Below are 27,118 nucleotides of genomic sequence, written 5' to 3'. Positions count from 1 at the left end.
GGGAGAAAGAGAGAGAGAGAGAGAAAGAAAGCAAGCAAGAGCCACAGTGGAATGAGTGAGAAGTTGGAGAGAACGACATGAACGTGCTTAGCTGGAAAAAATGCAGAAAGCTAAAAAAGATTTTCCTCATGCCCCTATTCCCCAAACGCTTTCAGAAATCGCACTTTCAGTTTCAGGCTTTTGGCGCTAATTTCATATTTGATGTATAATTTCTGACTTTGCTTTCTGAAATAATAGCCCAAACACGATATTTTCCGTTCAGTTAAGTATAGCCTATTTCTTCAGTAAGAAAAATAACCCTCGCAAACATGTTCCCACCCACGCGCCTGGGCCTAATAACTCTCACATTCTCACAGTCTCCTGCTTGATCTTGGTCTTAGCTCAGCGCTCTTAGCTCAGCGCTCTCTCAGCCCCGCGTGGCCCTGGTGTAAATGTGTAAAACAGTCCCAGTGAGCACTCTGGGTAATGTCACGTCTGCTTGAATAGTGCAGCGGGTACAATTCCTCATCAGAGGCCAACATTCTCCACCGCGTCTGATAATGGTGTCACACTCCGGAGCGTTGGCCGGGCGATAGGCCTGCGTTAGCCTGCTTACTTTCTCCCTGGCTATCAGGCCTTCATCTCGTCCGCGGGTTCAGCCACTAGCTCGAGTGACAACTTACTTTGGCTGGCAGAGTCCCCAGCACGCATGGAGCCACGCCATTTCTGATCGTTTGCACTTGGCCGTGCAAATTTGCCACCTGCAAAGCAAAGGCACAAAATGGAACCAGGAAAGATAGCTTTCTACGCGGGTGTAGAGTGAGAAGCCGAAGCAGAAACGTGAAGAGCCAGGAGAGAGAGGGTCAGACTTTCCCTCCCTCGGCTGATAGCAGACAGCGCAGTTTGAGAGGAGAACACACCGGCTCCCTCGCTCTCTGCCGATCCCGCCGGCGGCCATGTTAACGGACTGCCGCCTCGCCGCTGTCTCCTCGATGCCTCAGCTCCTCCCCAGCAAAACCAGGTGGTGATGTCATAATAAGGCCCGAGAGTCAGACACTGGCTGGGTTTATGTCACCTGCTTCAGACCAGCTGCTTTGTTTAGTGCTTTACTGTGGCCCGGGTCTGGGCCCAGTGACACTAGCCCCGCCCCCTCCAGAGTGACCTGGTGTGCTCTGTTGTCCTTTGAGGTGCATGCCTCATTTTTATCTTTTATGGGCCTGTTTGCGTGTATTTATTTAAAGTGCGGACAGCATCCCTAAATAGAGGTCGTAGTTACATCCTCCTCGGGCCCTGTTTCCTGACCCGTGGAACCGGCTCGTGTAAACAAGGTGGACCGCGAGAGGAAAGAGAAGCCACAGGCCCCTCGACGGTCCGATCCGCAGAGCCGGAGCACAATGGGCCTCTCCGCGGGGGAGTCGTATAAACATGGCGGGTGTTTCGTACGCAGTGACGCTAAACGCAGGGGAGAGGGCAGGGTTACTCAAACACAGGACAGAGGCGAAGCCCGTGGAAACAGGCGCGCCCGGGCACCCCAGTCCCGAGCCCGGGGGAGCAGTGAGCGACGCGAGCGAGCGATGGGGAGTGTGTGTGTGTGTGTGTGTGTGTGAACGCGGCGACCCCGCTCGGAGGATGTCCGCCGAGCGCCGTAGCGTGAGCGGGCCAGGGGCGGAGCGGCGGTACCTGTGGCACAGGAAGTGCGTGCGTGCTCTCTTACTCTCTCCTCGCCCGTGTCCTCGTCCGCTGTGAGGCGTGCTGTATCTGCGTTTGTTCTGTTCTCCCGGTTTTAGCCCGTTTCAGAACAGAGCCGCGCACGGCCCCCTTTTCCACTCGAAAAGCTGCCCACTTCTCCGCAAAATATTTTGTGCGGGAAACCCCCGCTCCCCCGCTCCCCTGCTCCACCGAGGAGAGGGCGACGGGAATGGCGCTGATAGTCTGCAGCGTTGAGAATTTGCAACACTGTTCCGTGTCTGGGGGAAAAAGGGGAGAGGAAGAGACAGAAGACGATACTTGTGGAGACAATAAGCCGTTCCCTCTTGCTTCACCTTCCATTGAGGGCCCAGAAAGGCGCGTTTGTATTTCTAAATTAAGTTTCTCCCTCCTTTTATTGGGCTGCGTGTTCCTGAGCCCAGTGTGTAAAGGGCCTTTTGAAAGCGGGGTTTTAACACACAATTGGATTACAGCGCTGCTCTTGGTGAGAGAGCGGCATGCGGAGGCTCAGACCTGGGAGGGGTGCAGATGGTTCCGTGCATGCATAATGAAGCAGGCCGGGGCCACCCCACCCCCTTCCCCCAAAATCTCAGCCCAATGGGGTGCTGTGAGCAGAGGGCCAGGGGCCACGCTTGGGCCCTTCAGCAACACAACTCTTACATTTGGAGTTCAGCAGAACCCCTCACGATTTCCTTGTCGGGCCAAGTTGTCTGAACATTTTCGCATTTGCACGTTTGCACCGTTCCCTTGTACTCCTTCAGGGGGGCCTGTTTTAGTGCTCAGCGCAAAATGATCTGCCTTCGGTTAACTTTCTAAATCTGTCGGCCCTTGCACTTCCTGCTTGGCAGTGAGCGTCGCGGAGATGTTTTGGAGTGAGCTGAGGTCCTGGCCATTGTTCATACAGGATTAGTGTGGTATTCCCAGCCGTTTTAAGGCCCAGAATAATAGCGTTAGACCCCATTAGCGACTCAAACATGGACCAGATTTCCATTGAATAAGGATTCATTGAATTGATAAAATTGTCATAGTTTACACAGTGACTTTTCAAGAAAATTTTTTTAAATTTCCACCCTGTCTGAACTCTCTTTCTGAACTAGTTCAGAACTAAATTTCTTATTTATTTATGTAAATTCATCATGCTATTAGCAATAAAGCATTAATTGGTAGATAATTTATTTTTTGATCTTTTGCAAATGAAGTTTTGGGGACATTCTGTGTGGACCAGTCCTGTGGTGTCCGTGTGCCACACGGTTTTTGATTGGGTCCTGTACTTGCGGTAAGAGGCTCGGAGAGCTGAAAAGTTTTACCGAAACACACCAATGGATCGGAACTCTTATTTTTCCAGGTTCCTGTCAATTACCCACACCCCCACCCACCACCCAAGCACCCCCACCCCACCTCACCCCACCCCCCCAGCCTTTGCTGGTCTTCGAACAATGACGGAACTAAATTAGATGTAGACGGACCATTACTTTATGGCCTTTCACGGAGCGTAAGAGGGAGAGCGGGGTGGTGTGGGCTGGTGTGGGCTGGTGCGGGGGGATAAGTGCGTGTGAATGGGCTTGTTTGTGCCGCCGTTTTGTTGTTTGTTGTTTAGCGTAGGTTTTCTCTGTTGTTTTTTGGACGCAGATTTTTTTTCCCCTCTCTGAGGGCCCTCCACGGGGGGTAAATGCAGGTGTGACACACAGAGTCTGGGTCTCACGGCTCATTTGCATATTTAATTAGCGAGGGGAACCGGGTGAGAGCACTTGGTTGAGGGGGCAATGCCAGACTGTGTGAAAATACCCCCTCACACACACCCAGTGCACCCACCCCCCCCCCCCCTCCAAACAGCCCGCTTTCAAATATCTCTTTGCTGTTGCTGGGGGGACGTTTTGTTCCCCGGGCTCCAGATTGCCTTTGTTTTAAGCTGTTGATGCAGACCGCGACGCTGAGCAGAATGCAAACAAGTCTCTAAATTGTTTACTTTGTCTGCGAGGGGACGGGACGGCCAAACTTTTTTTTTTTGTCTACCTCAAGTTACGTTATAGCTACTTTTTTTTGTCCGCGTTTGGCGCCTTGTTTTTTTTTGTTTGTATTTTTTTCTTTTTTGGTAAAGTTTTTCCCGTCACGCCCGAGCGGCGCGGTCTCGTACTGAGCGCTCGCGCCGGGTTTGTCGGTTACGGATTGGCTGCGTTCTTTGGGGGTGAAAGGAGGGGGTCCGCTCGTCCGGCTGCGCTTGAATTCATGAACGCTCGGTCGGAGATAACGACCCGGGTTTTGCGACCGCGGCGGTATCGGCGGGCCCGGGCGCGCTCTTCACTTCCCCCGTTTGCTACGCGCGGACGAAAGGCGGTCAGAAATGCGTTCGTGGGGTACCGCGGCCCGACGGCCTCGCTCTCTAACTATTCCAGCGCGCGGCGTGCGTGAGAGCAGACAGCGCTAGCTAGCTAGCCCGCTCCTCCAGCCCGGCCGGCTGTAAGGCTGGAGCCCGGCGTGCGTGAGAGCAGACAGCGCTAGCTAGCTAGCGCGCTCCTCCAGCCCGGCCGGCTGTACGGCTGGAGCCCTAGCCAGCGTAAGCGTCAGGGCCCCCGGCTCGCGCGGACACAGGTAATATTTCTCCACCTCCAGCAATTTTATCCGCAGTGTAAGATCAATACCCGCGCGGCATCCAATCATCCGGTGGGTATGTTCCTCCACCGCGCCGGCGGCAGCGGCGGAGAAAGACAAACCGGGACATAACTTATTTAACCGAGCGCCGTCCTAATGTGTATTTCCTCATCACGGGCCTCGCGGTGAATGACACTGTTAAACAACGCCCGAGCCTTCTGCCTCCTGTTTATGGGCTGCTTTTATGAGGAATGCTGGATGCGAACGTGTTTTTCAAGCTTTCTCCTGGCCGATTGATTTTCATAAGCAAGTGCCGCTCCTGCCAGCTGCACATTTTAAGCAGAAACGTGCGACTGAAAGCGAGCCACGCTCTCACTGCCCCGCTCAGATTTACCCTTTCACACAGGACCCCCAACCAGCAAACAGGCCCAGGCTGCATGTGCACACTGCACTTTCACACAGGACCCCCAACCAGCAAACAGGCCCAGGCTGCATGTGCACACTGCACTTTCACACAGGACCCCCAACCAGCAAACAGGCCCAGGCTGCATGTGCACACTGCAGCCAGGCAGGATATGAGTGGGAAAGTATTAGTTCATTAACCTCCAAATTCCAGGAAATTCTGGAAAAGGGAGTTCAGGACTATTACGAACACACTTTTATATCCAGTGAGTTTTTCTGGATTTGGCTTTGCATGCCACAATTTTAGATTTGTAATCAAACGATTCGCATGTGGCTAAAGTGCAGATTCTCCACTTTTACTTAAGTGAATTTATGTACACTTTGGTTTCACCATGTAGAAATTACGACACTTCTTATACATACCTCCCCCCCCCCCATTTATGGGAGTACAGAGCCAAGTCAAGAAAAAAAAAAAAAAAAAAAACACAAGTCTTTGTCCCAAACATTATGGAGCTCACATGTTAGGGTATCTGACCTGAGAGAGGGAGTGAGGGGTTGAGGGAGACAGGGAGAGTGTAGGAGAGAGAGAGTGGGGTTAAAGCTGCAGTAAAACTACAGTCTGTATGTAGTTGTGTTGAGGGTGAGGGAGGAAAGGTCCGTGGAGGTTAAGGTGTTCCTGTAGTACAGCACACCTCTCAGCCTCGTCTGTCAGAGCAGTAATCCAGCGCTGGTGAGACCGCCTGGCTACAGTGGAAGCGCAGGGAGAAAGCCCAGCGCCATCGACCCTCTTAAAGAGAGACGAGCGAATTGGGTTTCACCTGAACAGCCAGCGCAGTGCTGGCTTTGGCTGGGCCACCATAGATGCCTCCGGAGAACAGAAGTGCACTGGGAGCCGCTGGACTGTCTGTGGTCACAGTACTGCACAGTGACTAAATGAAGTGACCTGCTGGGACTACGCTGAGTCCCGCTGTGTATCGTGTTCTGTAAAAAAAGGGGGTGTTTGGGGGTGTTTTTACTGTGGCTGTTGTGTGTGCAGACCCCTAAGCGTGCTCTTCCTGTCTGTTTTGCAGAATCAGGACAGTCTGAAAGTCCAAACCAGCCCAGTGAAGCTGACATCAAGGACCAGCCAGAAAACGGTGAGTTTGATTCTGCTGCTGCTTACTAAACCAGGATCCACGTGACAGCCATTTTGTACTGCCTGTTCTTTAAATGCCAAGCGTGTAGCATAAAGCTCACATAGGAAGATTCGTTCCTGCAGAACCACAAAGTCTGTAGGCCTTTGCACCACCAGACTTTTATTGAGTAGCTTTAGGCAGTGTCTGTACTGGAGGTCACCCCCCCCCCTACCCCCCACCCCCCCGGTGCAGCGGTTGTAAATCAGATTTTAGCTGAAAGGTACCAGCAGCTGCCGGACTCATGCCCTGTAGGACTAGAGCGGCCTATCCGCAGCCTGACGCACTGCGCCACGGGGATTAGCGCCCGGGCCCAGACGCCGCCGTCGGCTCGCCGGCCCGCCGGCCGAACCGCGCGCCCGCACCCGCGGCCTCCCCCCCTCCCTCCCCCCCCTCCCTCCCTCCCTCCCTCCCTCCCCGCCCGCCCCGCCGCATTAAGCAGGCCGATGGTATCAAAGGCTCCTGTGATGTATTAGATATGCGAGGGCCAATTCTCCAACCGCACGCCTCCGTTCCGGACGGCTCCGCGCCGGGCGCGAGGGGGGAGGAGCCGGGACCACAATCAGAGCACCGCTTTTCCACCGCGGTTAGAGATGGGCTCGCCCGGTCTGATTTATCCGCCCGCGCCCGGCGCGTATTGTTTGCATAAACCTCGCAGTAGATCAGCGAGACGCACAGCTGCAGCGGCGGGGCGGCGGGGCGGGGCCTCAGCCGGGAGCGCAGCCTCCGTCTGGACCGCGTTTGCGATCAAACACCCGGAGAAATGAATCGGAGACGGGGAGACGAGCCCCCTCCCGCTCCCCGGGCCGGGGGGAGAGGGGAAGCGCGCGGAAAGTGAAATCATTACGTGGAGCGTTATGAGATTGAAAGGCCTTTGCAATATAGATTTGTCTTGCTTTGTTAGTTTATAACCACAGCATTACGGCTTTTACATTTTCGCAGATATGGCCCATTTCACATTAAGCAGGCTGGCCGCGTGCCAGTGTCGAAAAGCCAGCTTTACCCTCTGGTATCTAATCACGCCAGAGGCCGCCCCTGCCGGAATATTGGCTATCTGCTAGCGCGGCGCCGGGCGAGCTGCGCTCGGCTAGCACGCCGGTAGCCATGTGTGAAGTTGTGCTTGGAGGCAGGCTCCGTCGGCGCGTCCCGAAGCAGGGGGCGGTGTTAGTGACCCACGCGCTCTCTCCAGGCCTGTGTGATTGGCCTTTAGCGAGCTGCAGCCGCAGCCGATGCTGCGTCGAGCGCTGGAAACGCGAGGCTCGCTAGCCGCGCTGTAGGAGGAGCCAGCGTCTGCGCGGGTCTGCTAGGAGGCCAACCAGGGCTTTCAGCCGAACGAACGGAGCGCTCTGGGTCGGGTCGGACCCGAGCGATGGTCGGAACGCGGCGGCTTGCGTACCCGCGCGCGGCTCAAGTAAACCCCACGGCCGCTTTCCGGCTGGCGGCTTGGACCTGCACCAGAGGGCGCCTGACAGGGTGGCGGCTGCCAGCTAGGTCACAGGTGGGCCTCTTTAGCACTGGCGCTAAGGCTGGTCCAGAAACGGGCCAAAGCCACAGGGCAGCCCGCTGCAGCGTGGCCGGGCTTGGTGCCTGCTCCAGTCAGAGCCGCTGCCTCCTGGCCCGTGAGTGCGGCTCTGCCCCCACGCGCTCCCTCCACGCCAGTTACGATTGGCGGAAACAGACAGACGGGTTGCCAGTTCATCTCTTCCTCTCGCATATGTGGCTGATCCCATGGACTCCTCTTCGCGCTCTCCAGCGGCTGAACTGAAGGTCACTCATCTCGTCTGTCTCTCCCGTGCGAATACGCACATCATCGCTCCATAAATGAGTGTCTATTTGTATTTTTATTTATCTGACTTATTTATTTTTTTACACTAACTCCATCTGTCGTCTGGCTGTGCTGTGATGGTGGATTAGGTCCTCTCTCGACCTTTAGCAGGCCTGGCAGGCTTGACTCCCTCTTTTTATACTGTTTATTATTATTATTATTGTTTTTTCCCAGTGTAATTCACTGTAATAGTGGTAATAGGCAGTAGACAGTATTATACAGTAGTAGTAGACAGTAGTTGTTTTCATAGTGTGTCAGTTGGAATATTTTAATCCAGGATATTTATGATACAGTATAAAACACAGCATTAAAAACAGCAGAGTATAGGAGTGGAGACTGAAATAATCTGAGTTTAATATCGAGCAACAGAAAACAAAACAAATCCCCCGTCAGCTTCTCCAGCGGCGTTTCTCGCAGCGCTGTTCTGGGCGCTCCTGGCAGCATGAGGGAAGTGACATCGCCGCCGCCTTTGGCCCAGTAACCGTCGGCGCACACATCCTGCGCGGCTCGCAGTCGACCTGGCGGTCGTGGCGGAGTTCATGGCTAAGAGCGGGGCGGGCGGTCACACCGCTTCCCCCCCCCCCCCCCCGTCCCCCCCGCTCTCCCTCCCTCGCTTCACCTACCGCCTCCTCAGGGCTCCAGGCTCCTCCCCTCCGTCTCCGCGCGCAGGAAAAACATGGCGTGCGCCGTTTCTCTCCCCCCCGTGTTGTTTTTCCTGGTGAAGCCTGACCCCGGAGCCTTGTGGTACGTGCTGTTTCACAAAGCAGGCCCGAGTCTTTCAGGGACAGGGCTGCTGCCGCACTTCAGAGGCACAGCGATAAGGACAGAGGATTTCCTCCCCATTACACCCAGCGGCACGCAAAGACAACACTGAGAGAGGCAGTAACACTGCTCACACGTTTACTGTAGGGGGACTGAGAGAGGCAGAAACACTGCTCACACATTTACTGTAGGGGGACTGAGAGACAGAAACACTGCTCACACATTTACTGTAGGGGGACTGAGAGAGGCAGTAACACTGCTCACACATTTACTGTAGGGGGACTGAGAGGCAGTAACACTGCTCACACATTTACTGTAGGGGGACTGAGAGTCAGTAACACTGCTCATACATTTACTGTAGGGGGACTGAGAGGCAGAAACACTGCTCATACATTTACTGTAGGGGGACTGAGAGTCAGTAACACTGCTCATACATTTACTGTAGGGGGACTGAGAGTCAGTAACACTGCTCATACATTTACTGTAGGGGGACTGAGAGAGTCAGTAACACTGCTCATACATTTACTGTAGGGGGACAGAGAGAGGCAGAAACACTGCTCATACATTTACTGTAGGGGGACTGAGAGTCAGTAACACTGCTCATACATTTACTGTAGGGGGACTGAGAGAGGCAGAAACACTGCTCACACTTTTACTGTAGGGGGACTGAGAGTCAGTAACACTGCTCATACATTTACTGTAGGGGGACTGAGAGAGGCAGAAACACTGCTCACACATTTACTGTAGGGGGACTGAGAGTCAGTAACACTGCTCATACATTTACTGTAGGGGGACTGAGAGAGGCAGAAACACTGCTCACACATTTACTGTAGGGGGACAGAGAGAGGCAGTAACACTGCTCATACATTTACTGTAGGGGGACTGAGAGTCAGTAACACTGCTCATACATTTACTGTAGGGGGACTGAGAGAGGCAGAAACACTGCTCATACATTTACTGTAGGGGGACTGAGAGGCAGAAACACTGCTCATACATTTACTGTAGGGGGACAGAGAGAGTCAGTAACACTGCTCACACATTTACTGTAGGGGGACTGAGAGTCAGTAACACTGCTCACACATTTACTGTAGGGGGACTGAGAGGCAGAAACACTGCTCATACATTTACTGTAGGGGGACTGAGAGAGGCAGAAACACTGCTCATACATTTACTGTAGGGGGACTGAGAGAGGCAGTAACACTGCTCATACATTTACAGTAGGGAAACAGAGAGGCAGAGACAGCTTGTATATCTACAGTAGGGAAACAGAGGCAGAGACAGCTCATACATCTACAGTAGGGAAACAGAGGCAGAGACAGCTCATACATCTACAGTAGGGAAACAGAGGCAGAGACAGCTCATACATCTACAGTAGGGAAACAGAGGCAGAGACAGCTCATACATCTACAGTAGGGAAACAGAGGCAGAGACAGCTCATACATCTACAGTAGGGAAACAGAGGCAGAGACAGCTCATACATCTACAGTAGGGAAACAGAGGCAGAGACAGCTCATACATCTACAGTAGGGAAACAGAGAGGCAGAGACAGCTTGTACATCTACAGTAGGGAAACAGAGGCAGAGACAGCTCATACATCTACAGTAGGGAAACAGAGGCAGAGACAGCTCATACATCTACAGTAGGGAAACAGAGGCAGAGACAGCTCATACATCTACAGAAGGGAAACAGAGGCAGAGACAGCTCATACATCTACAGTAGGGAAGCAGAGAGGCAGAGACAGCTTGTACATCTACAGTAGGGAAACAGAGGCAGAGACAGCTCATACATCTACAGTAGGGAAACAGAGAGGCAGAGACAGCTTGTACATCTACAGTAGGGAAACAGAGGCAGAGACAGCTCATACATCTACAACAGGGAGACTGAGAGATGCAGAAAGACAGCTGGTACATCTCTGGCTGCACATTTAATAGATTGAAAAGTCGACATTAATTCATTTCCTTTATTCATATATCTCTGATTATTGGCATCAGATCTCCTTTGGACATGGCCTTTACTGTACTTTTCTGCTTTCATACTTTAGGTTCAGGCAGTTCAGGATAAATCTCAGAGTTCCAGTGAAAGTGGAGCCGATCCCCCGCCCCCCTCGCCCACCGCCCCCCATCATCTCCGTCTGTGGAACTGAGTGGTGGACACAGCTGGGAGTGATTATCCTTGTTGAGATATGGGAGCCCTCCCCCCCCTCCATCGCCCCCTGCCTCCTCTATATGAGGCACTCATAGAGGCGCCCCCAGTGAACCCGGACTGTATACGTTCCATCACTACGGTGACCGCGCTGCGGAGAGCTGTGCTCCATTGCGTCACTCCGCCGTTTCTCCCCCAGTAAAGCCGCGCTGCTGGGGTCTGGGCAGTGCTGTTGCCGTGTCACAGTGTGCACAGCTGCCTGGAAACTTTGACTTCTCTCTCTCTTTCTCTCAGTCTTTCTGTTGCTTTCTCTCTTGCTCTTTCTCATATCTCTCTCACTGTCTCACACACACACACACACTGTCCCTCTCTCCTCCCCTCTTTCTCTCTCGCTCCCTCTCTCCCCCTCCCTCCCTCCCTCCCTCTCTCTCTCTCTCTCTCGCTCCCTCTCTCCCCCTCCACAAAGTCAGGGGCATTTGTGCAGGTCTGCTCTCTGGGTCCGCGCAGTTTTTAGCTAATGTCAGCAGTTTGGCTCGCAATGAGCCGTAGATATTATCCGCCCTCTGTGCCGTGCGCCTTTTTATTTATTATTCCTCTGGTCCACATGCTGTATGTCTGGAGATCCAGCAGCAGTCACGGCTAAACTCATTTCTATTGTTGCCTTTATGGCGCGCTCGCCAGCGGACTGCAGAGGAGCGTTTTAATGGGCACATCACTTCTTTTCAAGATCCTTCTCTTTTATTTCAGCAGAAAAAGACAATCCCGTCCCGCCAAGACAGTGATTGAGAGGGCAGGTTTTCCCCGGCCGGGTTTTGTGGTGTCCAGACCAGAGCGAACAGCCGTCCCGCCGGACGGGACGAACACGCCCGGCCGCGACCGCAGACCCCTTTTTAAGTTTACTGCATTCCCCATGAACTTAAATACGTTTACGCAGCACGCTCAAGATCACCCTGCCTGAAGAGCACCGTCTTCAACAGGAGACGTAGCATCTGATTCATTATATTAATAACGGCGTGCGAAATGTTCATCTCACTCCATTTGAATTTGATTTGTATGTAAATTTTTCATTAAGGTTTTTTCGCTAATCATGTTTAACACACGGATTTTTGAATTTCAGACCGGAACATTTTAAGATTCGACGTATCGTATAAACGATTTCCATCTTTTTCCCGAAATGTTCCAGCGTGCAGCCGTCTCCCAGCCAATCACAAAAAAAAAAGATAATGGCAATTCGCTGACATTTTGGACACCTGCGAAAACAAACAAGTTCCTCTCAGCGATGAGATGGTGAATTTGAGTTTCAGAGCCGGGCTGCCAATTGGCTGTAATCACCCGTTTGAGAGGGAAGCCGGGATTAGGTGCCCTCAGATGGATTGGCACGGCGATTTGGCAGATCACTGTGCCCCCCCGAAAGTCCTCCTCCTCCTCCTCATCCTGTGGTTTGGGCCCACTGCGCCTCCTCCCAAACGGCTCCCGCGGGAGATGGATGAGGAGGAGTTCAGCCTGAGGAGAGCTCCCAGGGAGGAGCACGTCCGCTCCGTTCTCACACGTCAGGGCGGAGCTCCTGGGGAGGCGCGTCTGTGCAGGGAGAGCCTCTCGCCACGGTCCTGTCCTGCCCGCGTCACCCTAAACCCCCCCCCCCCCCTCCTCGCCCCCCCCCCACCCCCCCCCCCCCCCCCCTTCTCTTCCCTCACCAGCGGGACACAAAGCTCCTTGTGTGGGTGACCGCGGTGTCCACACAGACACACAGACACACACACACACACAGAGACACACACACACACACACACACACACACACACACACAGACACACAGACACACACACACACAGACACACACACACACACACACACACACACACACACACACAGACACACAGACACACACACACACAGACACACAGACACACACACACACAGACACACACACTCACACACACACACTCACACACACACACACACACACACACACACACACACGTGCGTGTGCGTGTGTCAGCAGCTGCGTAGTTTTACAGCGTAGTCTCCCGGGCTCCCCAGCCCATTTCAGCGCATTGTCCGTTTCCTGTAGCTTTATCACCCGTTTCCCTCGAAAAAATTGAATTGCTTGTAATTGCCCTTTAAATCTTGGGCTGTGGTTGTCCCGCAGTGGTCGGAGGTTTGCTGCACTGGCAGGCCCCAGAGCCCGCCCTGGGAATTGGGTATTTCCGTCCCCCACATAAGTGCCCGTGCTCCCCTCAGCGTTCTGTCATCGCACCGAGCCTTGTGTCAGTGGCGTGTCCCACAGAGAACGAGCCGGGGAGCGCGAGGAGGGCCCAGACCCTCTCAGCACTTTATTTGGTCAATACCAGAAGACACCTTCGGACTGACGGCGGTTAGCGAGGCTGAGGCTGTTGCACAGGAAACGGTTTCAGCTTCAGCTTCTGCCGCACTCAATCCCCCATAATCCTCGGGGTCAAAGGCCTTCGGTCTCAAACTATATGTATTCATCCTGGTCTCCTTTCTCCCCAGTTTCCCCATAGTCTTGCAGGGAATGTGGCATTTTAAACAGTGGATAACACATAGTCAGTATGAATGGATTTGGGGTCTTTCTGAGATTCAACCAATCCTGAAGGAGTGACCAGCCCTTTGTCCTTTAGGGCTATTAATTCAGCTTATTTAGGAATGTGACTTTGCTATCGATGCCAATCATACATATTTGGTTGAAATAAAAGCAAGCCTTGAAGTTAACATGGCTTTCTCCTGACTCCCTCTGACCGTCTCCTCTCTCTCTCTCTCTCTCTCTGTCTTTTCTCTCAGGACACCTGGGCTTCCAGGACAGTTTTGTCACGTCAGGTGTCTTCAGCGTCTCGGAGCTGGTGCGAGTCTCACAGAGTAAGTTCCTCTCCCCTCCTTCTCCCCCATGTGAGTCTCACAGAGTAAGTTCCTCTCCCCTCCTTCTCCCCCATGCGCAGAGTAAGTTCCTCTCCCCTCCTTCTCCCCCATGCGCAGAGTAAGTTCCTCTCCCCTCCTTCTCCCCCATGCGCAGAGTAAGTTCCTCTCCCCTCCTTCTCCCCCATGCGCAGAGTAAGTTCCTCTCCCCTCCTTCTCCCCCATGCGAGTCTCACAGAGTAAGTTCCTCCCCCCTCCTTCTCCCCCATGCGCAGAGTAAGTTCCTCTCCCCTCCTTCTCCCCCATGCGAGTCTCACAGAGTAAGTTCCTCCCCCCTCCTTCTCCCCCATGCGCAGAGTAAGTTCCTCTCCCCTCCTTCTCCCCCATGCGAGTCTCACAGAGTAAGTTCCTCTCCCCTCCTTCTCCCCCATGCGAGTCTCACAGAGTAAGTTCCTCCCCCCTCCTTCTCCCCCATGCGCAGAGTAAGTTCCTCTCCCCTCCTTCTCCCCCATGCGCAGAGTAAGTTCCTCTCCCCTCCTTCTCCCCCATGCGCAGAGTAAGTTCCTCTCCCCTCCTTCTCCCCCATGCGAGTCTCAGAGTAAGTTCCTCTCCCCTCCTTCTCCCCCATGCGCAGAGTAAGTTCCTCTCCCCTCCTTCTCCCCCATGCGCAGAGTAAGTTCCTCTTCCCTCCTTCTCCCCCATGCGCAGAGTAAGTTCCTCTCCCCTCCTTCTCCCCCATGCGCAGAGTAAGTTCCTCTCCCCTCCTTCTCCCCCATGCGCAGAGTAAGTTCCTCTTCCCTCCTTCTCCCCCATGTGAGTCTCACAGAGTAAGTTCCTCTCCCCTCCTTCTCCCCCATGCGAGTCTCACAGAGTAAGTTCCTCTCCCCTCCTTCTCCCCATGCGCAGAGTAAGTTCCTCTCCCCTCCTTCTCCCCATGCGAGTCTCACAGAGTAAGTTCCTCTCCCCTCCTTCTCCCCCATGCGCAGAGTAAGTTCCTCTCCCCTCCTTCTCCCCCATGCGCAGAGTAAGTTCCTCTCCCCTCCTTCTCCCCCATGCGCAGAGTAAGTTCCTCTCCCCTCCTTCTCCCCCATGCGCAGAGTAAGTTCCTCTTCCCTCCTTCTCCCCCATGCGCAGAGTAAGTTCCTCTCCCCTCCTTCTCCCCCATGCGCAGAGTAAGTTCCTCTCCCCTCCTTCTCCCCCATGCGCAGAGTAAGTTCCTCTTCCCTCCTTCTCCCCCATGCGCAGAGTAAGTTCCTCTCCCCTCCTTCTCCCCATGCGAGTCTCACAGAGTAAGTTCCTCCCCCCTCCTTCTCCCCCATGCGCAGAGTAAGTTCCTCTTCCCTCCTTCTCCCCCATGCGAGTCTCACAGAGTAAGTTCCTCTCCCCTCCTTCTCCCCCATGCGAGTCTCACAGAGTAAGTTCCTCTCCCCTCCTTCTCCCCCATGCGCAGAGTAAGTTCCTCTCCCCTCCTTCTCCCCCATGCGAGTCTCACAGAGTAAGTTCCTCTCCCCTCCTTCTCCCCCATGCGAGTCTCACAGAGTAAGTTCCTCTCCCCTCCTTCTCCCCCATGTGAGTCTCACAGAGTAAGTTCCTCTCCCCTCCTTCTCCCCCATGCGAGTCTCACAGAGTAAGTTCCTCTCCCCTCCTTCTCCCCCATGCGAGTCTCACAGAGTAAGTTCCTCTCCCCTCCTTCTCCCCCATGCGCAGAGTAAGTTCCTCTTCCCTCCTTCTCCCCCATGCGCAGAGTAAGTTCCTCTCCCCTCCTTCTCCCCCATGCGCAGAGTAAGTTCCTCTCCCCTCCTTCTCCCCCATGTGCAGAGTAAGTTCCTCTCCCCTCCTTCTCCCCCATGCGCAGAGTAAGTTCCTCTCCCCTCCTTCTCCCCCATGCGCAGAGTAAGTTCCTCTTCCCTCCTTCTCCCCCATGCGCAGAGTAAGTTCCTCTCCCCTCCTTCTTCCCCCATGCGCAGAGTAAGTTCCTCTTCCCTCCTTCTCCCCCATGCGCAGAGTAAGTTCCTCTCCCCTCCTTCTCCCCCATGCGCAGAGTAAGTTCCTCTCCCCTCCTTCTCCCCCATGTGCAGAGTAAGTTCCTCTCCCCTCCTTCTCCCCCATGCGCAGAGTAAGTTCCTCTCCCCTCCTTCTCCCCCCATGCGCAGAGTAAGTTCCTCTTCCCTCCTTCTCCCCCATGCGCAGAGTAAGTTCCTCTCCCCTCCTTCTCCCCCATGCGAGTCTCGCAGAGTAAGTTCCTCTCCCCTCCTTCTTCCCCATGCGCAGAGTAAGTTCCTCTCCCCTCCTTCTCCCCCATGCGAGTCTCACAGAGTAAGTTCCTCTCCCCTCCTTCTCCCCCAATGCGCAGAGTAAGTTCCTCTCCCCTCCTTCTCCCCCCATGCGCAGAGTAAGTTCCTCTCCCCTCCTTCTCCCCCATGCGCAGAGTAAGTTCCTCTCCCCTCCTTCTCCCCCATGCGCAGAGTAAGTTCCTCTTCCCTCCTTCTCCCCCATGCGCAGAGTAAGTTCCTCTCCCCTCCTTCTCCCCCATGCGAGTCTCGCAGAGTAAGTTCCTCTCCCCTCCTTCTCCCCCATGCGAGTCTCACAGAGTAAGTTCCTCTCCCCTCCTTCTCCCCCATGCGCAGAGTAAGTTCCTCTCCCCTCCTTCTCCCCCATGCGCAGAGTAAGTTCCTCTCCCCTCCTTCTCCCCCATGCGAGTCTCACAGAGTAAGTTCCTCCCCCCTCCTTCTCCCCCCATGCGCAGAGTAAGTTCCTCTCCCCTCCTTCTCCCCCATGCGCAGAGTAAGTTCCTCTCCCCTCCTTCTCCCCCCATGCGCAGAGTAAGTTCCTCTCCCCTCCTTCTCCCCCATGCGCAGAGTAAGTTCCTCTTCCCTCCTTCTCCCCATGCGCAGAGTAAGTTCCTCTCCCCTCCTTCTCCCCCATGCGAGTCTCGCAGAGTAAGTTCCTCTCCCCTCCTTCTCCCCCATGCGCAGAGTAAGTTCCTCTCCCCTCCTTCTCCCCCATGCGAGTCTCACAGAGTAAGTTCCTCTCCCCTCCTTCTCCCCCATGCGCAGAGTAAGTTCCTCTCCCCTCCTTCTCCCCCATGCGCAGAGTAAGTTCCTCTCCCCTCCTTCTCCCCCATGCGCAGAGTAAGTTCCTCTCCCCTCCTTCTCCCCCATGCGCAGAGTAAGTTCCTCTTCCCTCCTTCTCCCCCATGCGCAGAGTAAGTTCCTCTCCCCTCCTTCTCCCCCATGCGAGTCTCGCAGAGTAAGTTCCTCTCCCCTCCTTCTCCCCCATGCGAGTCTCACAGAGTAAGTTCCTCTCCCCTCCTTCTCCCCCATGCGCAGAGTAAGTTCCTCTCCCCTCCTTCTCCCCCATGCGCAGAGTAAGTTCCTCTTCCCTCCTTCTCCCCCATGCGCAGAGTAAGTTCCTCTCCCCTCCTTCTCCCCCATGCGAGTCTCACAGAGTAAGTTCCTCCCCCCTCCTTCTCCCCCATGCGCAGAGTAAGTTCCTCTCCCCTCCTTCTCCCCCATGCGCAGAGTAAGTTCCTCTCCCCTCCTTCTCCCCCATGCGCAGAGTAAGTTCCTCTTCCCTCCTTCTCCCCCATGCGCAGAGTAAGTTCCTCTCCCCTCCTTCTCCCCCATGCGCAGAGTAAGTTCCTCTTCCCTCCTTCTCCCCCATGCGCAGAGTAAGTTCCTCTCCCCTCCTTCTCCCCCATGCGCAGAGTAAGTTCCTCTCCCCTCCTTCTCCCCCATGCGCAGAGTAAGTTCCTCTCCCCTCCTTCTCCCTGTATCCCCCGCTGTGCAGAGGAAAGGAAGGCCAGCAGGGGCTTTTATTAGATTCCACATTCCACATCAATATGGCCTCCTCAGTAATGCAATTTATCCAGGACAATCCTGTGTTTTCTTCGCATAAACATTTTAAATGAACAGTGAACCAGTGAGTCTGTTAAGAAGCAAAGGGGCTACACTTTCCCATGGTAAAATGGCGGTCTCAAAACTGAATAGAACACTGTTTACTTATGGCCATCGGAATCCCAACAATGGATCACACAGAGTTCCTTCCACTTTCTCAATTTAACTGAAACAAAATATGAAGTCGCTTTACTTCATCTTGCGTATATAGTCATCATTTTCAGTTAGATTCAAAGCGTTGGCATCTCTATAAGGTAAGTGGTGGACAGCACTAAAAGTATTGCTAACCCATCCACTTAGACTCACGTCTGCTGGGCTCAGTCACATTACTGCACAGCCAAGCTATAAAAAGGGATTATCCTGCTGCACGCCACATGCTGTTTCACTACAGCTTCTGATGCGCTGCAGGAAAATGCACATCAGTTAATGCATACACATGTACACGCACACACACACGCACACACATGCACTCACACACACATAAACACACACACTCACACGTACACACAGACACACACGCACATACACACACATTCACACGCCCATACACACACACATTCACACACACACACACACACACACGTACACACACAGATGCACACGCACATACACACACACATTTACACACACACACACAAGCATGCACGCACACACACACGCACACAGATGCACACGCACATACACACACATTCACACACACACACACACACACACACACACACACACACAGACACACACATACGCGCATGCACGCACACACACACACACACACACACACACACTCACTCACTCACTCACATTTAAGCAGGAGCTGTAAGTACCCTTCAGAGGAAGGTAAGTGCATTTTTGGACCCCCTTTGCTGTTGTATGGCTGTTCAGTCGTTTTTTTTAACAACAGCACCTGCAAAAAGTCGCTTTTGACAAAATTACTGGGACAACAATGTGCGTTGGGCTCCACCTGACAGAAACAAAAGGGTGAGAACAAGAGGTTGATGAAGGGCTTCAGGAAACAGAGGAGAGGAAGGGGGTGGGGGGAGGGCAGGGGGTGGGGGCAGACTGAGAGTCCTGGCCCACCAGTTCCCTGCGCAAAGCGAGAGGCGAAGAAGATGAAGAGGGAAGTAAGAGGGGCTCTAAGAAGAGGGGAGAGGAGGAACGTGACCTTTAAAAAGTGCAGACGTCCACGGCGGAGAGTGACAGAGCGCAGCCCGATCCATACGGGCCTGTCGATACCCGCTAACAATAGCCGATTGAAACGGCCCGTCAGCACTCACAGGAGCCTCCTGATCAAAGGTGCATCGATCACGCAGCGCCGGGACCTAATCCTGGGCGGCGGCAGAACCGCGGGCCGGAGGGGGAGAGGCGCCAGGGCGCGGGGCTCACTGCGGCCCCAAGAGCAGAGCCCGGTACCGGCCCACGGGCCTGACTGAGGGAGAGAGGGCGAGAGAGGGAGAGAGGGAGAGAGAGAGAGAGAGGGAGATAGTAAAGAGAGAAAGGGAAAGAAAGAGCAGAAGAGAGAGAGAGAGAGAGAGTGCCTATATTTGTCATGCCAATAAAGCACTTTGAAATTGAATTGAGAGTTTAAAGTTTTGCTCAAACCTTTATTGTTCCTTTTGTTTTACATGGGTAGTGGGCTAACCTCAGTTACGTTACCCAGTCAATGCACCTTTTTTCCTTTTTATGTTTCAACAACCAGAATCATAGGCATTGCGTGATCAGTACAAATTACTATTCAAATTTAAAAGTCAACTGTCCATCATTGCCAACCTGGCAAAGAAGACCTCCCCCCCACACCATGTTCCACAGAACCCTGGTATGTCGTTAATTAAAATCCTGTACGCAGATTCAATCTTCAACCGTGCTGCCATCGAGCCTGTAAGCATGCTTCCAGGATCAGAGAGGGAGAGATAGAGAGAGAGGGACTGAAAGAGGGAGAGACAGAAAGAAAGAGGGAGAGACAGAGAGAGACTGAATGAGGGAGAAACAGTGAGAAAGAGACTAAGAGGGAGAGACAGAGAGAAGAGAGAGAGAGAGAAGGAGGGAGAGGAGGGGGTGCACAGTGGGTGAGGTGGGGAGAGAGGTCCTTCAGGGGAGTGTGGAGGGGAGGGGGGGGGGGGATATTAGTCCGATTAGCACAGCCAGCACAGGCCCTGCATCAGAAGTCCTGGCATATGATTGTAACAAGATTAAGGAATATGCATAATTGATCCAGCTCTGCGGAGAGATCCGCTTTTATCCTAACATCTGTGACATGGGAGGAAGAAAGGGAGATGCTGGGTGGCATCTGCTGTATGGAGAATTCAAATCAGAAATGTGTTTTTTTTTTTTTGTTTCTTTTTTTCCTTTCTGACCCCTTCTTCTTGCCATAGTCCAGTGACTCCTCATGAGGAAGGCACCTGCTGGGATCGCACTTTGTGGGTCGAAGGCCTTTTGTTTTATTATTTTAATTTTTGGGAGAAGAAGGCCTCTTCGTCTTCCTCCTCATATACAGTACAGCCACACAGGAGCGTTTACTGTGTTATCGCTGAGCCAGCAGTGTGTCTCTACATCAGGTGTAGCCGGAAGGGATAAACAATTGGACAGCCTGAGATATACATCTCTCTCTGTCCTTTTCTTGTTCTCTCTCTCTCTCTCTCTCTCTCTCTCTCTCAGTCAGTCTCTCTCTCTTGTTCTTTCTATTACACAGTACTACAAACATACTGTGACAGCAAAACTATGACAACTTTTTTACAGATATCGCAGGATGCTAAATTAAGTTGTAATGAGTCTTTCTCTGTAATTCAATTTCAGCCTTACAAAGAACCTTACATTGGCACCTTTATCTACGGAGAGCCAGTTATAGTTGACTTCTGATTAAAGAGAGAAGCTGCAGATAGCAAGCATAGCTTCCCTTAAGGCTGGCCAGGCAATCACAATGCATCCTGGTAATGTAGTTTATTAATGTCCAGAGTGGACTGTAAATCACATAAGAACTACAAACTCATTGTGCTTCCTCCGAGCAAGCCAGCTAAGCTGAAGTCTATGATTCATCAATTCAAATAAAAAGAAGAAAATAGAAAGTTCCTTACAGACAATAGCTGGCTCATCCAGAACAAATGGCCAAACCCCAGAGAGTATGTATTCACTTAGATCCAGTGCACAGAATAAGACATGGTTTTTATGTATAGGTGCTTCATCAATATGCACTTTCATTTTGCATGAATTTGATTTGTATCTGAAAATGCCTCAGATACATATAATTTCAAGGAAAAAACAAGGAACCTTAGTGTATCATAAAAATATACTATACGGTGTTTTTATAGGTAAGAATCCAATTGTAAATATTGGCAGGTGTGATTTAATTTTTTGGTGTTGTAAGTATAAAGTGCTAAATCGGTTTTCACTAGAGCTTACTGGAAGTTTCAGGAAGTTGGTCGCCATAGCAGTGTTTTTTTTTTTTTTTTTTTTTTTTTTTTTTTTTTTTTGGAGGGGGGGTTCTCAAACCTCATCCCACAAACAGAAAATCCCTAAACTCTTAAGTAACATTTTCCGTCAAAATTACTGAGAAACTAATTAAGTTTTTTTTATTTTTATTTTTATTGACACGTACATCCTATTTCTATCTTCTCTCTATCTGGTACGCCAGAAATTTTGCTAATAGGGATTCTGAAATGGGACTGGTCAAGTTGAATAGATCACTGTGTAGATGCGCGTTCGTGTGTTCATGTGTGGGAGAGAGAGGGAGAGAGAGACAGAGAGGCGGATAGAGAGAATGCACTCGCATGCGATATATATCTGAGTGAATGGGTGAGAGAAGCAGGTGGACATCGTAGAGACCGCGTGCACGCGTCCAATCTGAGCGAATGAGGAGCGCTGTGACCGGGGTGGACGGAGGGACGGAGCGCTGTGACCGGGGTGGACGGAGGGAAGGAGCGCGCGTGATTTATGTAAGTGAATGGGTGAGGGCTGTGCGTCCGCTGGAAGATGAAAGGTCGTGATATTGAATGGACGACAGCCTGCCTTAGCTCTTCCCTGTCTGCGCGCCGTGACCTTGGCTTTGTGCACCCATTACACAATTCAGTGGCAGCCCAATCGAATCTGCTTCTGTCGATCAATATCCTATTAAAGCGCCACACAAAAAAGAGAGGGGGGGGGAGAGAGAGAAATGAAAGTCTCCATAAAGTTAGCGGTTATAGCTACGTTTTTGTAAATGGAACTCCACATAATTGGCCGGTCAATACCAGGCTGGGGTAATTTCGGAGATTGGGTCCGCCCTTTCCATATCCTCCCTCCTCCCTCTCACCCCCTCAATGTCTCTCTCTCTCCCTCTCTCTCTCTCTCTATTCCTCTCTCTCCCCCTATTCTGGTACTGCCCCATCCCCTGTTTCTAAGCTGCAGTATGAGTGGAACACCACTCTCTCTCTCTCTCTCTGCAGTTTTCTGCAACCTTTCCGTTTATTTCCCTCCCTGGATCCCCGCTCCCCTCGTTTTCCCTCCGCCGTTTTCATCCCGCACCGCGCCCGCTCCCCCGAGCGGCGGGAGGCCCGCCCCGGTCCCGCAGAGAGGGGAGGCCGATTAAGGGAGGGAGGACTCCTCCACACTTAGCGAACCCACCCTCTCTGCTGTCCCGGGGAGCGGGAAGAGGCGGGAGCGGCGGGGCGGAGGCGCGGGTTATTTCGCGGGGGGGGCGCCCCCCGCTGAAAGTTTGGCAGCGGGAGCGGCGTTCGGGGACAGGGACACCTGGGATTCCCCCTGGCCCCGCGCTGGCAAGGCAACCACGGCCATATGACAGAACAGGGGGCGCGGATGAATAATGGAGGAGCAGAGAGCAGCCATGGCGCTCTCTCAGGCTGGCCTAACCTCTGCCAGCTCTCTCCTGCAGCACCGCTGGGGATACTGCCTGCACCCTCCGCCATCTGGAGTTAGCGCTCCTCTTTCTAATAGCCAAAATAATCACCTTAATGCTATTAATTGGTACTAATGCTGCCTGCTACTCCAGCTACCTGCAGTATCATGGCGGTGGTGTTCCAGCATCCTTCTGGCGCTCGCTGGCAGCCTCGAAGAAGCTTGTTGTTTTGAAGTAGGTTTTGTCTTTCTTGACTTGGTATTGAAGTTTTGACTGTGGAGTGTGGCGTCCTGTATTGCTGAGTTAGAAATTTTTGTGCAATTAAAAAGTAATGTTTTTACTTTTTTACGTGACTTTGACTCAAACCAGATACACTTATTTCTCTTAAATTTATTTGTTGTTTTTGCTGCTGTTTTGTGTGTGCGCACGTGTGTATGTGTGTTTGTGTGTGCGTGTGTGTGTGTGTGTGTGCTTGCGTGCATACGTGTGTGCGTGTGAGTGTGTGTGTGTGTGTGTGCTTACGTGTGTGTGTGTGTGTGCGCGCGTGTGTCTGTGTGTTTGTGTGTGTATGTGTGTATGCGCGCGTGCATACGCGTGAGAGTGTGTGTGTGTGCTTACGTATGTGTGTGTGTGTGTGTGCTTGCGTGCATACGTGTGTGAGTGAGTGTGTGTGTGTGTGTGTGTGTGTGTGTGTGTGTGTGTGTGTGTGTGTGTGTGTGTGTGTGCGTGTGTGCTTATGTACGTGTGTGCGTGTGAGTGTGTGTGTGTGTGTGTGCATGCGCGCATGCGTGGTCGTATGCACGTGTGCTTCAGGGCGGTACTGTCCAGCCACACATCCATCCCTCCCTGTTAAAAGTTTGAGTACAGACTGCGGGGAAAGGTCTTCGGGGCTTTGGAGGGAACACCAGCGCTGATCCAGCAGAAAAAAAACACCAAAGCTGTGTGAGGGCGCGAGGGCTGCGTATCCCATCAGCCCTCACGCACTCAGTCAATAAAGCGGTGAGGAGCGAGGGGGCCGCGGCCGCCGGCTGGACGCTCCGCCGTCCTCCGGCTCATTCCCGCCTCTGTTGTCAAACGCTTCAATTTGAAAATCTGCTGAACAAAGGCTGCGTCCTTTTTTTAATAGAAACCTCGAGCCTTTGTTGAGTGTGGAGGTTTTGCTCCCGGTCACGGGCTCTGTGCGTGTGTGTGTGTGTGTGTGTTTGTGTGTAGCTAGGAGACATAAGGTGAACAGGCTTCCTCCTCAGAAGTACAGTAGACCAGCTGCAAACATGGAGCTTCACAGTACTGACTTCACACCCAGTACAGACCAGACTTCACGCCCAGTATAGACCAGACTTCACGCCCAGTATAGACCAGACTTCACACCCAGTACAGACCAGACTTCACACCCAGTACAGTACAGACTTCACACCCAGTACAGACCAGACTTCACGCCCAGTACAGTACAAACTTCACACCCAGTACAGTACCGACTTCACACCAAATTCAGTACAAACTTCACACCCAGTACAGTACAGACTTCACACCAAATGCAGTACAAACTTCACACCCAGTACAGTACAGACTTCACACCAAATGCAGTACAAACTTCACACCCAGTACAGTACAGACTTCACACCAAATGCAGTACAGACTTCACACCCAGTACAGACTTCACACCCAGTGCAGTCTCTGCTCGACCTCAGTGCCCCACTCCTGTCCTGCAGCATCCACCCACAGAAGAGTTTCCTTTGCTCTAAAGTGCTTAATAAGTAGATCCAATAGATTGAAAAATTCTGCTAGCACACTTTCTGAACAGGGGCTCTGGAAGGTAAAGGGCGGGGGGGAGGGAGGGGGGTTTGGGCGGTGGAAGAAAGAGTGAGGGGGGAGTGGGTGAGGGAGAGAGAGGGAGAGAGAGAGAGGGAGGGAGAAAGATCAATGCTAGTCTGATAGCTACAGGCTTCATTTGGAATCCTCTAAGCAAAAGCACTTGATAAAGCCCTTAAGAGGTAGAGACTGCGGATTACCTTTATGATTGATTTCCATTCCAGTCAGACAGACTGCAGTGTGGTCATTTTTCTCACCCGTGACTGCGGGCCCGGCTCGGCCGGCGGGGCTGCGCGGGGCGTCTGAGTTACTGCAGCCCGGCGCCCAGGTTAGCTCTCACACAAATTACTTCACATCCCACTATTAGCCATGCAAATGCAGCGGCTTTACTGCGGCTCGTAAATAACCCCGCCGCTTCTATTAGAGGGGAGGAACCGGACCCGGCTTTCAGGATGGGGGGGGAGAAAAAAAATAATTAAAATGAAGAGATGACTCAGAAATTATGGCTCCTTTTGGGTGAGTGACGACGCGTCGGGGCTTTATTTATGCCCCCCCGCCGCCGCCGCGGCGCTCGCCCCCCGTGGCACTGTCCTCTCCCAATGTTAATTAGGAACACCATCACCGTGTCTATCAAAGTCCTCCCGGCTGTCATCTTCCCTCCCCGCTCTTCCCACAGTGCGTTTGGTATGCAGCGCCATCCCCCCCCCCCCCCACTCCCCCCCCTCCTCCTCTCCCTCGCACGTTTGCGCTGTCCTCATCAAAAATAGTGGTCCCAGTCACCGTGAATGTGGAGAGGCAGCCGGGTCTGCGTGTGCTGTGTGACAAAGGCGCTCGATACCGCAGAGCGCCCCTCCATGACCTGTCCCAAGAGAGGGGGGCGAGGGGGGGGTGCAAGCCGTCTGAAGAGCCGTTTCGCCAAACCATTTTGTGTGTGTGGGGTGGGGTGGGGTGGGGTGGGGTGGGGTGGAGGGGGTGTCCAGTTTGAAAGCTGACGCTTGCTGTAAAGAGTGCAGAGGTGGTTGCGTGTGATCGATGACTTTCCCTTTTTTTCTGTTTTTTTTTTTTTTTTTACATGTTAGCGTTGTGACATCACCCTCTGGTCTTGTGCCTGTTTTGCAGCGCCCATCGCCGCGGGGACGGGGCCCAACTTCTCCCTGGCGGACCTGGACAGCTCCTCCTACTACAGCATGAGCCCCGGGGCCATGCGCCGGCCCCTCCCCAGCACCTCCTCCAGCAGGTACCCCCCACGCCCGCCGTCCCTCCCCTCACCCCCTCTCCCCCCCCTCCACATCACCCTGAGCTCAATCACTCCATCCCAGGCACTTATGGGCCTTAATTAATCATAATTGCCCCGGCGATGGAGGTGGCCGGTGATGGATGGCCTCGCGGAGAGCCGTAAAAACCTGCGGGCCGAGGCGCTTCAGGAGCACGGGAAGCCGCACCCCGCACCCACGCACGTGCGGGGAACAGCGCGACCCTCCCAAAGCCGAAAAGCACCTGTACCCCACCCTCCCCCCACCCCCACCCCAAAAACGCCTGTCTCAGGGCTTAAACAATTAAGTAAGGAGAAGAGAGAGCCCTCAGCAGCACCTGACAGAGAGAGCAGGACACAGCAGAGAAAGGAGGGCAATGAGGTAAAGTGAGTGGATGAAAGGAGAGGGTGAAGGAGGGATTCTTTACTTCCTCCTCCTCCCGGTTCTCCTTTTGTGTTTGGCTGGAGACAGGGCGGCTCAGCGCTCTCCCTCTCCCCTCTCTGACTGAAGGCAGACGGACAGGTCGGGGGAACAGGGCGTGAGCTGGGGGGGGGGGGGCTCTCTGTAATCCCAGCGCACACCTCTCTGCAGACCCCTGCGTAGAGAGAGAGAGAGGGAGAGAGAGAGGGGGAGAGAGAGAGGGAGAGAGAGAGAGAGAGAGAGAGGGAGGGAGCGAGAGAGAGAGGGAGAGGGGGAGAGAGAGGGAGAGAGAGAGAGAGAGGGGGAGAGAGGGGGAGAGAGAGGGAGTCTGCAGTTAGCGCAGCCAGCCGCTCTGCACCCACAGGGACTGCAACACCATATATCACCCGTACAGCCAGCGCATACAGTGTGCTCTACACTCCTCTGAGTTTTCTCACTAACTGCCACAGTATATATGCAGGCATTAATTCAAAGCTGGAGAATTATCGTGCCTTGGAAATATTCGCTCAAAATGGTTATTAATGCATATCGCACATTTATATATCCACAATGTTACACATAGTTGTAATTAATATGTTCAGTTTTGGTATTAACCCTTTGAAGTGGAGGTTTTTGGAATGTGTTTTTTTTTTCAAAATTCTAAGCCATTGTTCTAGAACCTAGAATTCTAGAATTTCTTTCACTTACCAGTAGTGACTGTTACATCAGCATTAGAATGTGCAGATAAGAACATTCTAATTACTGCTTTGTGATCGCGCACCTTAAAGGGTTAACTCTCTGTGTAGCATATGAAAGGTGGAAGTCTGCGTTTGGCTCCTAGGCTTTGCTTGAACACCTGTGAGGAGCGCGCGTGTGGCAGAAGGCCGTCACACCAGCTCAGGGCAGGTGTGCGGCTCCTGTGTGGCACAGGTGCAGGAGAGAGAGGGGAGGGGGGGGGGGGTGGCCCACATGCTCCGGTGGCCCCCTTCAGCCAGTGTGTGCCACATTAAGCATGAGGGACAGGGCCCGCGTGTGCGCCCATGTGTCAGTGTGTAATTACGGCACTGCCAGGGAAACGGCAGCAGAAGGCGGCGGATTAATGAACGCGCGCCGGCGCTAGCGCTAGCAAACACGCCGCCGAGCTGCTGCAAGGCCAGCGCCGCGGAGGAGCGACGTCGCCGTAAAAACCAAAAAGCGGATTCGTCGCAACGTTCGCAAACGGCGGCGCGGGCGTGCGCGTTCGTGTTCGCGTTCGAATCATCTCTTTAAGTCCTCCAGCAGCGGCCGCCTCTTCCGTCAGGCACAATGGGGTCGGGCGTTACAACAGGGAGCTCCAGCCGGGCTTTGATACGGCTCTGCGGGCCGCGCGGCGGATCCGCAGCAGCTGCGCGGCTCGGGGCCGAGGCCGGGACCCCCTGCGTCTCCCTCCGCCTACCCCCCACCCAGTTCAGAGAGGAGGAACACCTCCCCCCCCCCCCCCCGTCATCTCT

General features: G+C 53.3%; 1 protein-coding gene across 11 annotated transcripts in view; it reads left to right on the top strand.

Annotated features, from left to right (window-relative positions):
* The window catches only part of nfia (nuclear factor I/A), a 190,078-nt gene that overhangs the window by 128,331 nt on the left and 34,629 nt on the right, over positions 1-27,118 (top strand). For all 11 annotated transcript variants that reach the window (XM_035416200.1, XM_035416199.1, XM_035416205.1 and 8 more), the window contains exons 3-5: positions 5,748-5,813; positions 13,378-13,452; positions 25,096-25,213. In XM_035416200.1, coding sequence (XP_035272091.1) covers positions 5,748-5,813; positions 13,378-13,452; positions 25,096-25,213 — 259 coding nt within the window. The remainder of the gene's footprint in view (positions 1-5,747; positions 5,814-13,377; positions 13,453-25,095; positions 25,214-27,118) is intronic.

Source organism: Anguilla anguilla, chromosome 4 (assembly GCF_013347855.1).
Source record: "Anguilla anguilla isolate fAngAng1 chromosome 4, fAngAng1.pri, whole genome shotgun sequence".
Taxonomy (NCBI): domain Eukaryota; kingdom Metazoa; phylum Chordata; class Actinopteri; order Anguilliformes; family Anguillidae; genus Anguilla; species Anguilla anguilla.
The sequence above is the reverse complement of the archived record's forward strand: the minus strand, read 5'-3'. Positions and strand labels throughout refer to the sequence as shown.